General features: G+C 39.8%; 1 protein-coding gene across 1 annotated transcript in view; it reads left to right on the top strand.

Moving 5' to 3' along the window:
• The window catches only part of cntnap5b (contactin associated protein family member 5b), a 70,860-nt gene extending 56,666 nt beyond the window's left edge, over positions 1-14,194 (top strand). The window contains exons 16-24 of the mRNA XM_051909985.1: positions 1,253-1,423; positions 2,091-2,309; positions 2,522-2,761; positions 5,085-5,309; positions 5,771-5,904; positions 10,149-10,236; positions 10,645-10,848; positions 11,662-11,733; positions 12,154-14,194. Of these exons, the coding sequence (XP_051765945.1) occupies positions 1,253-1,423; positions 2,091-2,309; positions 2,522-2,761; positions 5,085-5,309; positions 5,771-5,904; positions 10,149-10,236; positions 10,645-10,848; positions 11,662-11,733; positions 12,154-12,356 (1,556 nt within the window). The 3' untranslated portion in view covers positions 12,357-14,194. The remainder of the gene's footprint in view (positions 1-1,252; positions 1,424-2,090; positions 2,310-2,521; positions 2,762-5,084; positions 5,310-5,770; positions 5,905-10,148; positions 10,237-10,644; positions 10,849-11,661; positions 11,734-12,153) is intronic.
• The last annotated feature ends 1,041 nt before the right edge of the window (positions 14,195-15,235 follow it).

Here is a 15,235-nt window from a genome sequence, read left to right on the forward strand (position 1 = left end):
AAACAAATTCAACACATTTTTCTGTGGTCTCTTTTTTAAACTGCTCTGGCACCGGCCTAGACTTTGTAAATGTCAGTTTAGTTTGTCCCTTTGTGATGAGGCATGAGTGCTGCCTTAAACCAGAGGTTCCAGTCTTGTGACTGCTGAACGGGAACACTTTTAGGCATTTATCACATTGCGCAAAGGGTATTTTTTTTCCATCTGCGTCTATGGCACATGAAAAAGACTCACATACATCAGACTTGCCTGACGTGGGTTTCTTAGCAGTAAACTGACCATTTTCCAGTCCAAGTTGAACGTCCTTCAAGGACAGCGCATCCACACTTTGCTCTGCCATCCTTATTCTGCTCTGTCAGTCATCGACAACCTGCCTGTTCTGCCTGAGGGCCGTATATTTACCACCAGTACAGTCTGCCCTGAGGACCGTTATGCACATGCTGCGCGCACAGACCCTGCAAATACAATGCATGACGCAGAAAGAGCTGGTCCATGCGTGCAGCGCGTACATAACGGTCCTGAGTGCAGGCTGTATACCGGGTGGTCGATAAGATTGAGTAAAGCGAAGATATGCCTGTTCTGAAAGGACGTCGGGAACGGGATATTGAATGACCGCCCGCTCCCGTTCAAATTACACCAGAGTTACCGACCACTACCGTGTTTTAGTCGGAAATTAAATCCCGCGGCGCAAAATATCTGGTCGGTTCCCGCGGGAGAGCCACGGGAACGCAGACCTCTACACTGCGGGTCCCCTTACATGTCAAGTCGCCATGTTTCTATAGCAGCCCTAAATGGACAAACTGTTCTACAGAGCGTGTTTAGTCACTATGTTGTTGTTATTCTTAATCGTTCCTGTTTTTTAGAGGCAGCTTGCATCGTCACTACGTTGAATACGCACAAAGAAGAAGTAGTAGTAGTCGTCTGGTTTATTAGAAGCAGAGACTGTTCTTTTTTAGTAAGAAGAAACCTCATTGCTTGACTGGCTTACGTCCTTTCTGCTGTCTCAGACAATGACATCTTTGTCTTGTGTCGGCCAGACGGCCACCTTAGCTTCTCTATTTTGCTTTGAAATGGAGGGGTGAGCGCTGTTGTTTGCGGTTTGCAACCTCAGCACTAGATGCCACTAAAATTTACACACTGCACCTTTTAATTACTTTTTAAAATGTTCAAACATAATTAAAATAACTGACGTCCTGTATAGTTGCATAGAGAATATTTAGATGAAAACTATATAATCCGTCTCCTCTGACCTCAGGGTTTCTGTGGAACGCCGCCTCCTTCTACCAGGAGTCGTCCTACCTGCACTTCCCTACGCTTCAGGCCGAGCTCAGCGTCGACATCTCGCTCTATTTCAAAACAACTGCTCCCTCCGGAGTCTTCCTGGAAAATCTGGGCACAAAAGACTTCATTAGAGTGGAGCTCAGCGGTGAGTCCCTTTATACTGATAGCTGGACTTTAAAGAAATGATAAAACTAACTTTTCAAATGAAGATAAGAAAGATCCAAAACATGCTCAAAAGATCAATATATTAAGAACATGCTAAGCACTAGGAGGACATGAAATATGACCTGAAGATGTTCCCTGACAGGTTTCGTGAGTTTCACCCATCTAGATAATGCTTTAGCAACACAAATGTGGAGATAAAATGGCAAAACTCGCTCATATTCATGCCATGTTATTAGTATTTGCAGCAAAGTGGAGAGGACGTAGCCAATTCCACTCAAAAGACCAGTTTTACTGAACTGTGCCGCTGTGTTCTGCAGCAACTGAAACCATAAGCTGTGTAATTACTGTACACAGTTCACTGAGGCTGTTCATCTTCATCATATTGCCTGCCGCCTTCTTTTTTTATATATTTTCCCATAAGTATTAGGGCTATTTTTTCCCACCAAGAGTCTGGAGAATACATTGCCTGCATGTAAAAGAGGTAATTACATTAATGTAAACGTGAAAATTTAAAAGGTCTGCCCAATTTGTGCTTCTTGTTCCAGGGTGATGTCGCATGTTGAATAATATGAATATAAAACAATCAGTAGCTAATAAATTATTGTGATTTGTGTTTTTTTCTTCTCGCCCCAAACCGATTCCAACAGCGCCTTCTGTCGTGACCTTCACGTTTGATGTGGGCAATGGCCCTGTGGTTCTGACGGTAAAGTCTCACGTGCCGCTGAACGACAAGCAGTGGCATTACGTACGAGCGGAGAGGAACGTGAAGGAAGCGTCGCTGCAGGTGGACCAGCTGCCCTTGCGCTTCCTGGAGGCCCCATCTGAAGGCCACACCCACCTTCAGCTCAACAGCCAGCTGTTTATTGGTAGGCACAGCCATGAGTGACAACTCTGTGCCAGCAGGGCGCAAGAGAATAATATCCCTGTACCTCAACACAGATGTTGTTAATAGGGTTTAAATGCAAATTATCTGAATGTTAATTTACTTTCATTTAATCATTTTAAATGTATTTATTTTGCATATGCATATGCATTATTGTTTTCTTAAAATTACAAAACTTTTGTCTGTAATCCACAGGAGGCACGGCATCGCGGCAGAGAGGATTTCTAGGGTGCATCAGGTCATTAAATATTAACGGCATGACGCTTGACCTTGAAGAACGGGCTAAAATGACCCCTGGGGTCAGTTCGGGGTGCCCGGGCCACTGCAGCAGCCAAAACAGCTTGTGTCACAACAGGGGGAAATGTATTGAGAAAAGCAGCGGCTATGTTTGTGACTGCACACACTCTGCCTACGGAGGACCCAGCTGCAAGAAAGGTACGTTATTTTTTTATTTTCAATGAAGGAATCTTGTTTGGAGACAATTGCTAATGATCGTAATAAGTTTTTATTGTGAATGTTGACTGTACAATTAAGTTTGTACAGGTTATGTATTCTGATGAAGAATAGTGCTAAAGTGTTTAGCAAGTTTATGCTTAATTTTGTTGTATTAGCACTAACAATTGTGTTGTACTAGTGCCAACGATGCTTCCTGTCTTTTTTTGCACTTAATTTTGTTGTATTAGTGCTAAGAAAGCTTCCTGTTTTTTGGGGCGGTCTTTTTAGGGAAGTGAAAAATAGTAAAAGAAATGGGTAACTGCGTTAATTTTATACCAGCTGAAATCACAAACAGCGAAATTAATTATGTTTCTAAACATAATGATTGGCTGATTTTTGTCAGATCACACAGCATTTTTGTTATTAATGCTTTTCCAGCCATTGACGGAATTTTCCGCCATTTATGACACAACGCTTCCCCACCATTGACGGAATTTTCCGCCATTTATGACACAATGCTTCCCCGCCATTGACGGAATTTTATGTCATTTACGACACAACGCTTCCCCGCCATTGACTGAATTTTCCGCCATTTATGACACGCTTCCCCGCCATTTACTGAAATTCCCAGCAAAACTTGTTTTCACTGTTATATGGTAGCAGGCGCTATTATGCATTTTCTGAAAGAGTACAGAATCTCTGGATCAAAACACAGGCGAAGAAGAAGCAAAAACAAGCTATAGAATCATTGCTTTTACATGTAAAATAACGCAATCATCAAACAATAAACAGCATATAAATCAAAACTGCCTAACGTTACCGACTGAAATGTCGACCCAGGATGAGATATAGGACTGTAAATCTTTTGTTGCTGGACTCAATCTACTCCATCTATGTTTTGATCATCACTTTGAATCCGATCCAGATGTAGTATTTGACAAAAACAAGATTTTCTCAGCTTTTTGTTCAAAATGTTTAAAATTTTACTGAAATTTTAATGAAACTTATACTCACATTCAAGTGTTGTTAGAAAAATGCATGAAGCTAGAATAAAATGTTTTTGTTGTTGTTGTTTAAAAGCGGAAGCTCTGTTCTTTCTTTTGATATATTGCATGTTTAACATATTCTGGGGCCCATGAAAGTTTTGTGAATATGATCAAAAATGCTGGCACTGGCTGGCAACTTAAAAAAAAAAAACACTGGCAGGGAAAGAATTAATATGGACCAAAACAGTTATCTGAAATTACCATCATACCTGGTTTGTTCATGGTTTTACATGTTTTTTTTTGTTTTGTTTTGTTTTTTGACTGGTAGTTAAACAATACAGGTTGTTCAATTGCCAATACCAGTTACAATATCTAAAAAGCAGGTTACCCAATGGTCGACATAATGCTAATACAGTATATACATTATAAAATCTCTAATTAGATCTTAAACAGAATCTTAAAACAGTACCGAATCCTGAAAAAAAGATAAGAAATTTGTAACTAAAATAAGGCACTAAAAATGGCCAAATAATACTGATCAATAAATCGATCTGTGGTTATTTTTGACCAACAATCTAGATGATTTTGCTGTTCAGGGGAACAGTTTGTCATCAAAAACAGTTTGTTTTAACTTTGGTATCCTCCACACTTCTCTACGGAGTATCAAAAGTGTGTTCCAGAAGGAGGACGTTTAAGAGCTCGGTAACCTTGATTTCTGAAGACGGCGCTGTGCCCACAGATTGCACCTGATCAAAGCTGAGCAGGATAAAACATGAGATATTCAGTGCAGTTCTGCTATTTTCTGTCTGTCTCGCTGTCTTGATATGGCTTGTGTCCATGACCGTGAACCGCAGTTGTTTGGATGAATTTCGCTCAAAGAGCTGCAACCTGACCAATCCCAGTGGACCCTCCCTGCCCATCACGCTCAATGCTAAACCTCTCTGCTGTCAATACAGCCTTTATCACATTTGATCCTCTGATATGCCAGACAACCGAGTCATTCAACGCTCTGTGAATGAGACTTTCTTGGCTTTGCATTTTCTTTATTGGACTCTAGAGGGATGGTGTTTCTATTCTGATAATATTATGAGTAAATGAACACCATGAGATGCCCAGGGGTCGGTTGCAGTCCAAGCATAATTTTGCATTCATTTAGAGTTAAATGATTCATTTCCTCTGTATTTTCCACTCTGTCCATTCAGCATTGTGTCCTTGGTGTTCGACAGCGCGTTAATATGCTGATAGGGAAAACAAAAACACAGCCAATCACCGTCTAGGATCTGGCCACAAGTGTTTGCACCAAATTTTTCAAGCTTTTGTGTTCTCTTTCTTTCCAGAAGTTTCCGTGTCCTTTGAAAGTGGGTCTTCGGTGACCTACACCTTCCAAGAACCGTTTTCCGTGATGCGCAACCATAGTCCTCAGTCCTCAGCTATCTTCGCCCAAAGCAGCAATTCACGAGAGAGCATCGCATTCAGTTTCCTCACCACTCAAACGCCGGCCATGCTTCTGACAGTCAACACCTATCATCAACAATATATGGCCATTATTCTGGCTCACAACGGTACTAATATAATGTTACTTTAATATTGTTTATTACTATAATAGTGTCATTACTTTAATGTATATTGTATGTATATAATGTACATCATATATATAGGAACTTATACTGTATATAACTTTTATTTAGGATCTTTTTTTGTATTCTCATTGCATTATATATGAAATTTTCTATTTTATTTTGTCCTGTTACGGCTGTTACAATCACAGTGTTATATCAGCCAATCAGAGCTGTTTTTTGATTACCTTCAAACTGTCAGTAGATGATTATAACAGTGATGGTGATGATTGGAGAGGAGCATCTTTTTCTGTGTTTCTCATATTTCAAAACAGCGGTCAAGCTAGCAATTACCCTCATCAGTGGGGAAGGAAATGAGCCATTCAAAGTGTGTTGTGCTGACTTGATTCTGTCTCACTTATGTCTCAAATTGCCTGCCTTTCTCACGTCTCATTGGCGTCCCACAGGGAGTTTGCAGATTTGGTATCGGTTGAACAGAGAGAAAGAGCCTGACATCTTTACGCCAACATCTCTTAATTTGGCTAACGGAGAGCTCCACAGAGTCCAGATCCATAGAGAAGGAAGGGACATGTACGTCCAGGTGAGTTGTGCCTATATTTCAAACAAGCAAAATAAATTTCATAAGAAATTGGGACCATAGTCCTGTGGCACCTACTAACTTGTATAGTGAATATTTGCACAGTTGTCAACAATATATTATGGTACGGTGTTGTCTTCAGGCAACATGGTCTATTTTAGTTTGTTTTTAATAAAATAAGGCACCAATTGATTGATCAAACGTATCTCAGGACAGAATAACTAAAATACTAATCAATAAAAGTGCAAAAAAGACCAAAACATGACCAACAGGGGTCCATTTTGTGTCCTGTTTCAGCACATGTGCACGTCACATGGATCCATATTTTCTCCAATGAAAAGTGCTTTTTTCACTTGTTCGTATCTATTTAATCACCCACAAAAACTACGAGTCACCTTCACTGGCAAGTAAAAAAGTATTTTCAAGAACTTTACGTTATATAACATCAAATGTTTCAGAAAAAGTAACAAAAAACTGTGTGCTGCCTCAAGGCAACATTGTACCATAATGGAATCGCATAAGGCCATACAGGCATAATAGGTTTGAATACACATTATTAGTATTTTATTTGTAAGGAAAAGAGTTAGAACTATCTAAATATATTTGCATTTTCACATGATTTTGTAATGCAATTATAAGAATAGTAATTCACATACTATATCTGCATATATTATGATCTGCACATTTTCTATAGCGCTTCAAAAAGGTATAAAACACAGGTAGCACAGCCAGTTGATGAGGGTGATGATGAGGGGTCATACTGTGATGAGGAAGATGAAATCATAGTGACAATCCGTCAGGGAGAGAGTGAGAGTGAGAGAGAAGATGGAGATGAGGATGAAGATGGATATGATAAGTTGATAGAATAAAATAATAGTATGATGGTTTGGTAATACTTGTGTTCCACTATGGTACAGTGTTGCCTGAGGGCAACAGCTGAATATAAAATGTTACTTTTTATTAAATATGAAACTTTTAATACATTAAAAACTGGATAAATTTGTTTGTTAAAGAAATTGATGTTTTCAATAAATATATTTCTTTTTTCTACATGAAAATGCCAAATGTTTCAAATGTTGCCTCGAGGCAACAAACTTATAAAAAATAAATTAATTAAACATTTGTGAAAATGTTTATTGATTTTGTTAAAGGAAAAACAACACAAATAATTTTTTCCTCATTGATATCATATTGCATACCATAGAGGGTTAAATCATTGGTCCTCATTAATGTAACATGAGCCACAAATTTCGTTACGAGCATCAAATTGTTCATTGAACAAAACCAAAACCATTGTACATAAACATGGTTTTATGAACAATTGTCACAAGTTCAAGTGAAAAATATGCAACAATTCACTAAATAGTTTTCTGAACAATTTACACAGAAATTAAAGATGTGGGTTGCAGTCATGCAACAAAATACGGACAAATAGTTTTATGAACGAATTGCATAGAAATTCAGTTAAAGATGTAAGCTGCAGTCATCCAACAATTTATGTAAGAAGAGTTTTATTTAAAATTTGCACAGATTTAAATGTGTGTGACAAGTTAGATATGAATGGTTTTACAAACAGATATTAAATTAAAGGTGCAAGTTGTATTTTGCGACTCTACATAATGTATTTACGAACATTTGGCACGGACATTTAAATGTCTTAGTCACATTTATGTAAAATTGGTTTTATGAACAATTTGCACAAACTCGAATAAAGGTGTGTTGCATTGTGCAACAATTTACGTAAAAATGTTTTTACGTATTAAAGGGTTAGTACACTGAAAAATGAAGATTCATTAATTACTCACCCTCATGTCATTCCACACCCTTAAGACCTTCGTTGATCTTCGGAACACAAAGTAAGATATTTTTGATGAAATCCAAGAGATACACTATATTGCCAAAAATTTTAGGACGCCTGCCTTTACGTGCACATGAACTTTAATGACATCCCATTCTTAATCCGTAGGGTTTAATATGGAGTTGGCCCACCCTTTGCAGCTATAACAGCCTCAACTCTTCTGGGAAGGCTTTCCACAAGGTTTAGGAGTGTGTTTATAGGAATTTTTGACCATTCTTCTAGAAGAGCATTTGTGAGGTCAGGCACTAATGTTGGATGAGAAGGCCTGGCTCACAGTCTCCGCTCTAATTCATCCCAAAGGTGTTCTATCGGATTGAGGTCAGGACTCAGGCCAGTCAAGTTCCTCCACACCAAACTCGCTCATCCATGTCTTTATGGATCTTGCTTTGTGCACTGGTGCACAGTCATGTTGGAACAGGAAGGGGCCATCCCCAAACTGTTCCCACAAAGTTGGGAGCATGAAATTGTCCAAAATGTCTTGGTATGCTGAAGCATTAAGAGTTCCTTTCACTGGGACTAAGGGGCCATGCCCAACCCCTGAAAAACAACCCCACACCATAATCCCCCCTCCACCAAACTTTACACTTGGCACAATGCAGTCAGGCGAAGAACCGTTCTCCTGGCAACCGCCAAACCCAGACTCGTCCATGGGATTGCCAGACAGAGAAGCGTGATTCGTCGCTCCAGAAAACACGTCTCCACTGCTATAGAGTCCAGTGGCTGCGTGCTTTACACCACTGCATCCGACGCTTTGCATTGCACTTGGTGATGTAGGGCTTGGATGCAGCTGCTCGGCCATGGAAACCCATTCCATGAAGCTCTCTATGCACTGTTCTTGAGCTAATCTGAAGGCCACACGAAGTTTGGAGGTCTGTAGCTGTTGACTCTGCAGAAAGTTGTCGACCCTTGCACACTGTACACCTCAGCATGCTCTGACCCCGCTCTGTGATTTCACGTGGCCTACCACTCCGTGGCTGAGTTGCTGTTGTTCCCGATTGCTTCCACTTTGTTATGATACCACTAACAGTTGACCGTGGAATATTTAGTAGTGAGGAAATTTCACGAATGGACTTATTGCAGAGGTTGCAACCTATCACGGTACCACGGTTGAATTCACTGAGCTCCTGAGACCCATTCTTTCACAAATGTTTGTATAAGCAGTCTGCATGCCTAGGTGCTTGATTTTATACACCTGTGGCCATGGAAGTGATTGGAACACCTGAATTCAGTGATTTGGAGGGGTGTCCTAATACTTTTGGCAATATAGTGTATATGACTCATCCATAGACAGCAATATAATCAACACTTTCAAGGTCCAGAAAGGTACTAAAGACATCGATAAAACCGTCGTCGTGACTGCAGCGGTTCAACCTTAATTTTATGAAGCGACGAGAATCATTTTGTGCGCAAAAACAAAACAAAAATAACGACTTTATTCAACAAGACATTCTCTTCTGTGTCATTCTCATACATTGTTTAATCCAGCACTTCCAGGTTCTACATCAGAATGCTGACTCATTATTGGCCAGCTCCTGCGTCAGCACGCGTCGTGCTGCTCACGTGATCAGCTTTGGCCAATACTGAGCCGCCATTCGGACGTAAACACAGAAGTCTTCACTGTGCTTACCTCATCACCTGCGTGAGGATAATGACAGGGAAGAGAAGAGATTGTTGAATGTTGTTTTGTTTTTGTGCACAAAAAGTATTCTTGTTGCTTCATAAAATTAAGGTTGAACCACTGCAGTCACGTCAACTGTTTTAACAATATCTTTAGTACCTTTCTGGACCTTGAAAGTGTTGATTATATTGCTGTCTATGGACGAGTCATACACTTCTCGGATTTCATCAAAAATATCTTAATTTGTGTTCCGAAGATAAACAAAGTTCTTACGGATGTGCAACATGAGGGTGAGTAATTAATGACATAATTTTCATTTTTGGGTGAACTAACCCTTTAATAGTTTTATGAAATAAATTACACAAATTTGATTTAAACATGATGGTATTACACAGTTTACAATGAAAGTGTTTCACTTGTTTTTCATGATTGAGTCCCGATATTGCTTTGGGAAAGTTGTAGCATCATTAATCACGTTCCTCTCAATTGATTTAGATCAGATTTGTTTGCAGTCTGAGTTAAATAAAGTACCCTTGATGTGCATGGCTGATGATACATTGAAGTTTTGTATTCACCCCAGTAGCACAGACTTTATGAGCAGTGCTTAAATTCAAGGATGTTATCAGTATTCTTCACACAGTGTTGCAGATTAACACATGACAGCTTTTCTCTCACACCAATAAAATATCTGAGTATTTGTGGAATCTTACAAAAGTCACGCCACATCTCTCTCTTTCACTGGTTTTCTCTCTGTATCCCTCTCCTTCTTAGATTGATAAAGATACCAATCTGAAATACAGCCTGTCCACGGACAAAGAGTTAATCACGATAAGGTCTTTGACATTGGGGAAAGTCACAGGTAGGCGGTTTAATTAAACTTCAAGATTAAAGCTGTGGGTGTGCAAGCTACTGCTTAACTGACTAATTCACCACACCAAGCCACCTTGAGATACTTCGACAGGCAAGAATCTTTCGCTTAGCACAGGAGTAGGCAACTTCAGTCCTGAAGAGCCACTGTCCTGCAGAGTTTAGCTCCGACCCTGAAAATACAACTCACATGCCTGTAGCCTTAGTAATCCTGAAGACCCTGATTAGCTTGTTCAGGTGTATTTGATTAGGGTTGGAGCAAAACTCTGCAGGACAGTGGCTCTCCAGGACCGACGTTGTCTAGCCCTGGCTTAGCACTATTTTTGCTAGTTGTTCGGACAAATATTAAAGAACCTCCAGTCCACCAATTGCATTTAAGGTGCCGTCTCGTTGTTCTCAGGTCGAGCTGGTGTAGATGAGGAGGTTCTCCAAGCAGGGTCAAAAGGTTTCATCGGCTGTCTGTCTTCAGTTCAGTTCAACCATTTGGCTCCTCTCAAGGCGGCCATATTGAATCGAGGCAGCTCGTTGGTCAACGTTCTTGGTAACCTGGTAGAGTCAAATTGCGGAGAGCTGGCGGATAAGTCTTCGTCCAGATCTTTTTCAGGTTGGTAAAGCTACAATAGTATCTTATGTTTTCACCAAGTGGCAAAATTAATGGGATCAGAGTACGAACAAAAAACTGTAAGAAATTAACCCTGATGTGAGGTAAAAGTCACATCTATATTTACAATAATCACTGGGATCAGATCATATATAAACAATGTTAAATAGGAATATTCCAGAATCACAGACAAGTTATGTCAAATGTAATATCAAATAAAGGTTCATTGCTGTGCTCCTCATGCCAGAGTCAACCCTGAATCCATTTTAGAATTTTTATCCAAAGCAAACTTTAAAAGCCTTATTTAGGTATGGAAGCTTGTTTCCGCCACTAAATACTTTTTATCTCAGAATTCTGACTTTTTTTCTCGCAATTGCAAGTTTACATCTCACAATTCTGATCATTTCAGAATTGTGAAAGATAAACTCGCAATTGCGTGTTATAAAGTCAAAATTGTAAGAAAATGTCAGAATTGTGAACTGCCTTTTTTCCTCAAAATTGGACTTTATAACTCACAATTCTGAGAAATGAAGTCATAATTGTGAGATATAAACTTGCAATTGCGAGAAAAAGTCAGAATTGCGAGATATAAACTTGCAATTATCTTTTACATTTTTTTTTTTTTTCATTCAGTAGTGGAAACAAGTTTCTATATGCTCTTTTATAGCATTTCAGCTTGTTACTTGCCATGAAAATATCCAAGGAAGCTGGCATGGCATTAAAACACCAACCAGTCAAACTAACAAACCAGCCAACGTTCGAATTAAAGGTGCGTTTTAATGTAATTTCCACATCTCTTATTCTGTTTATTCACAGATCACGCAGATACAGGAAGTAGAGGGAAGAAACTTACGAACTCTACCCAGAATGATTCCGCAGTAATTGGAGGTATGTGCTGCTTACCTGCTCCATTTTTAAAAGCAAATTTGCTGTAAAATCGCCTTTTACGAATATTCACAGAATTTTACCGTCAACTTTTGGTAAGATATCTTGGAGGTGAAAAAGCTGACACTAAGTTGCAGTCACAGTAGCAAAATGTTGCATGCAAAAAAGGTCCATTGTCAGTAGCACAGAGATGTATGCAGCACTGCTAACACAGAAGTCACTTTCTGTTGGTCTGCATGGCGATTTAATATGACTAACTTGAACACAGGCAAAATCTAAACTCGGAATTGTGCATTCCTATTGTAATGACTGGATTTTGCCCATGGAATTTCACAGAGTAACGGAAAATGTGAATATATTAACTGTTAATTGTCTGCAATTGCATCGGCAAACGGCGCCACTTACTTATTCTGTCTCTCCTAGGTTTGATAGCAGCAGTAGTGCTCATTACCCTCTGCGCCGTGGCCGTGATGACCCGTTTCCTGTACCGCCATCGACACGAACGTAACCGTCAGCTGGCCACTGTCAAGGAGAAAGATCACCAGCCCAGGCCAGAACTCCGATATCGGGCCGAGTTGGACCTACACAGTGCCATGAGGGACAGCAGGAAAGAGTACTTCATCTGACCTGTGGCATACGAACTCGTGACCCCCACTGAGTCGCTGTGACCCTGTGTTGTGCGCCAACTCAGTGGACAGGGATCGGGGACAGGAAGTCAGCTGAGCCTCGTGGACACAGCCAGTGCCCTTCACCCTCCCAACCACTGTCCTTTAGCATCCAGGATTCAGGGAACAGAAAGTTCACAACACAGATACGTTGAACTATAGTGGTACGTAAGCAGCGAGGCGGATTTTAACAGACGGGGTTGAATTCGGTGGTTATTTGCTGCAGTTTTAAACAAAATGTTCCCAAGAGTTAGAAGATCAGGTGGCTTCAAAGCTCTGAAGCCGTACCCAAACATGGCCTTCAGCCCTTCGCAGAGGATGGAGAATCAAACATTTGAAGCGACTCTTTTGCTTTCAGGGCTAATTATTTAACCAGACAACAAAGAGATTACAGGATCGTTTGTGTGCGCACACATGCGAATCACTCTGGCAGACAAACAAACACTCGACGGTTCCATTCTGTGGACCGTGACCAATCAAACAGCTCTGGTGCCGTACTAATCCGGCACGAATGGTCTTGTTCAGCCACGGGCGAGCACAATGTAGTAATGCAAATAAAGTGGGTGATGTTACCAGTGAGGCTCTTTCACTTCCTCCTTCCTTTGCTCTGTTTCTACATTCACTCCTATTTCCTTTCCTAAGGACTACTTGAAACGGCATTCACAATGCATTTAACTTTACAGTCATGTGACGAATCTCAGAGGGAAAGAGAGGGAATTAATGACTTGATTGTATCCATGATTGAGTCGTGAAACGTAGGTATTATGTTCCAGAATGGAAGGGGTGGTTGGAGGGGCTGGATCTATGATGTCATCTTAAAAGGAGGCGGAGCAAGTTTTTGTTTGTTTTTTGTTTTTTTGAGTAATTTGCACCAATGTTGCACCAATGTCATTCAAAATTCCAAAATACAAGGGACCATTTAATTAATGTTATGTGTTATAGCTCAGTGAAACTGAATATTTAGAAAGAAATAATGTAGAGTGGGACTTTTTTTATTTTATTCGGCAAGATTTGATTAGATCATGAAAAATAGACTTGACATTTGTCATTATTTTTTTCTGCCTACATGGCCTTAGTTGCATCAACAGAAAAGTTAAGCTGTATCAGATGTGGAATAAAGTAAAGGTTAATCTTTAATTTAGATCAGTCTTTAAAGACCCGATGAAATGATTTGACACAGCTTTCTTTCCTGTGCTGACGTATTTCCTGTTGAAACAGGAAAGTGAGGCATGATATATCAAAGGAGCTTTACCTTTATGCTGTAAACTACTCTTGGCTATTTCATGTATTCATGGCTAAATCCTGATTTTCTTCTGATTTTGCTAATCAATTGTAGTTGGTATCTGGGGAGGGAAATTCTCAATCTAGTGGATTTTATTTGGACACAAATCTGTGTAGTCCAAGATGGGTCTTCTAGTAGATGAAGACTGTAAATTTGAAATGCGTAGAGGTGCTAAACGTTTATTTAGTCCATTTTTAAAGGTGAGCTAGCATATAAACGGCATCAAAGCTAATAGAATTGACCTTACAAGCAGCAGAACACCGATTTTGATTTCATAGGGTCTTTAAGGAACGTTATAGGGTCAATTTTGATTTTATGTTTTCTAAGACTCATTTGTCCAGTGCATCTGTTTCTGGTGCTATCACTCCATCAAATGCTCTTACAGATTTTCTTTATGGAAGTGTATGTCTGATGCGCCCTATAAGGATGTTCCAGGCCCTAACGCAACCTCTAAAATCTGAGGTTGCTTGGAAGATATGCTGTTACAGAACCACAAAAAAAAAAAAAATGTTGAAACTTGTTTTCTTGCATAAATCACATTATCTGGGTCTCAACAACAAAAGTTCATTTAAAAATTTTTTTTTTTTTACTAGACAAAAGATAAAAATTGTATTGTAAACTCTCTGCCAAGGCTGAAGAACCTTAAATAAGGCCTCAATGTACCAACAAACTGAGAAGGTACATTTTCTTTCACGTTTACTTGTGTAAAGTCTCATATGTTGTTAAAAAGTGACCATGATGTCTTTTCCGGGAAAAAACAGTTCCAAAAAAAAGAATCCACTGAAGAGAAGGTTTCACATTGAAGTGCATCACACCAGTCCACAATAAACTCTTAGACTGGGAATATGAGAATTCATTCTGTACTGGTGGGACCTGATTCTATTGCATTATATTCCAGAGGAACCGAGTAATGGAGTCAAAATATCATTCACATCCTTTTAAAGGTTGCCAGGTCTTTCCCGTATGAGCCTCAAATATGTCTTAGATCATATTAAGATTTCTTCCTCGCCGCTATAAGATATAATCTAAATATAATTGGTTCCCGGACTCAACATGATAAAAAAATGTTCTGAACAGGATAGCATAGGAAAGGGTCAAGAAGTGCAGATTCCTCTGATAAAACCCACAATGCAGCAGATCGAAGCTTCGAGGCGGTATCTAATCATCGCCCCACCCAACCCCCTCATTTGTCATTTTCAGTGGCGTCAGGACAAAGAATCAGTAATGCTAGATATTTATCTAGCCGTGATCTATGTAAATGTCACTCCCGCGATGGAACAGAGATGATGGATCCTCTCTCAAACAGCCCTGGGCTCAGAACTGAGTCCGATTTACAGCTAAATCCATCTCAGCATGGATAAACACCAGCCGGAATGTTGTACCACGATTGGCTCATTCCTCTCATTAGATTTCAGTGCGTCTCACAGAGGTAATGAATCCTCAATCTCAGATATTCATGCCTCCGAAACGGACGCAAAGCAGGATGGCTTCCCGAGCAATTTTAGCAGCTCAAAGGAAGTTTAAGATGTGATGTAGGTTTTTTAAATTAAGCTACGCA

The sequence above is a fragment of the Ctenopharyngodon idella genome, chromosome 10 (genome assembly GCF_019924925.1).
Source record: "Ctenopharyngodon idella isolate HZGC_01 chromosome 10, HZGC01, whole genome shotgun sequence".
In the NCBI taxonomy this organism is placed as follows: domain Eukaryota; kingdom Metazoa; phylum Chordata; class Actinopteri; order Cypriniformes; family Xenocyprididae; genus Ctenopharyngodon; species Ctenopharyngodon idella.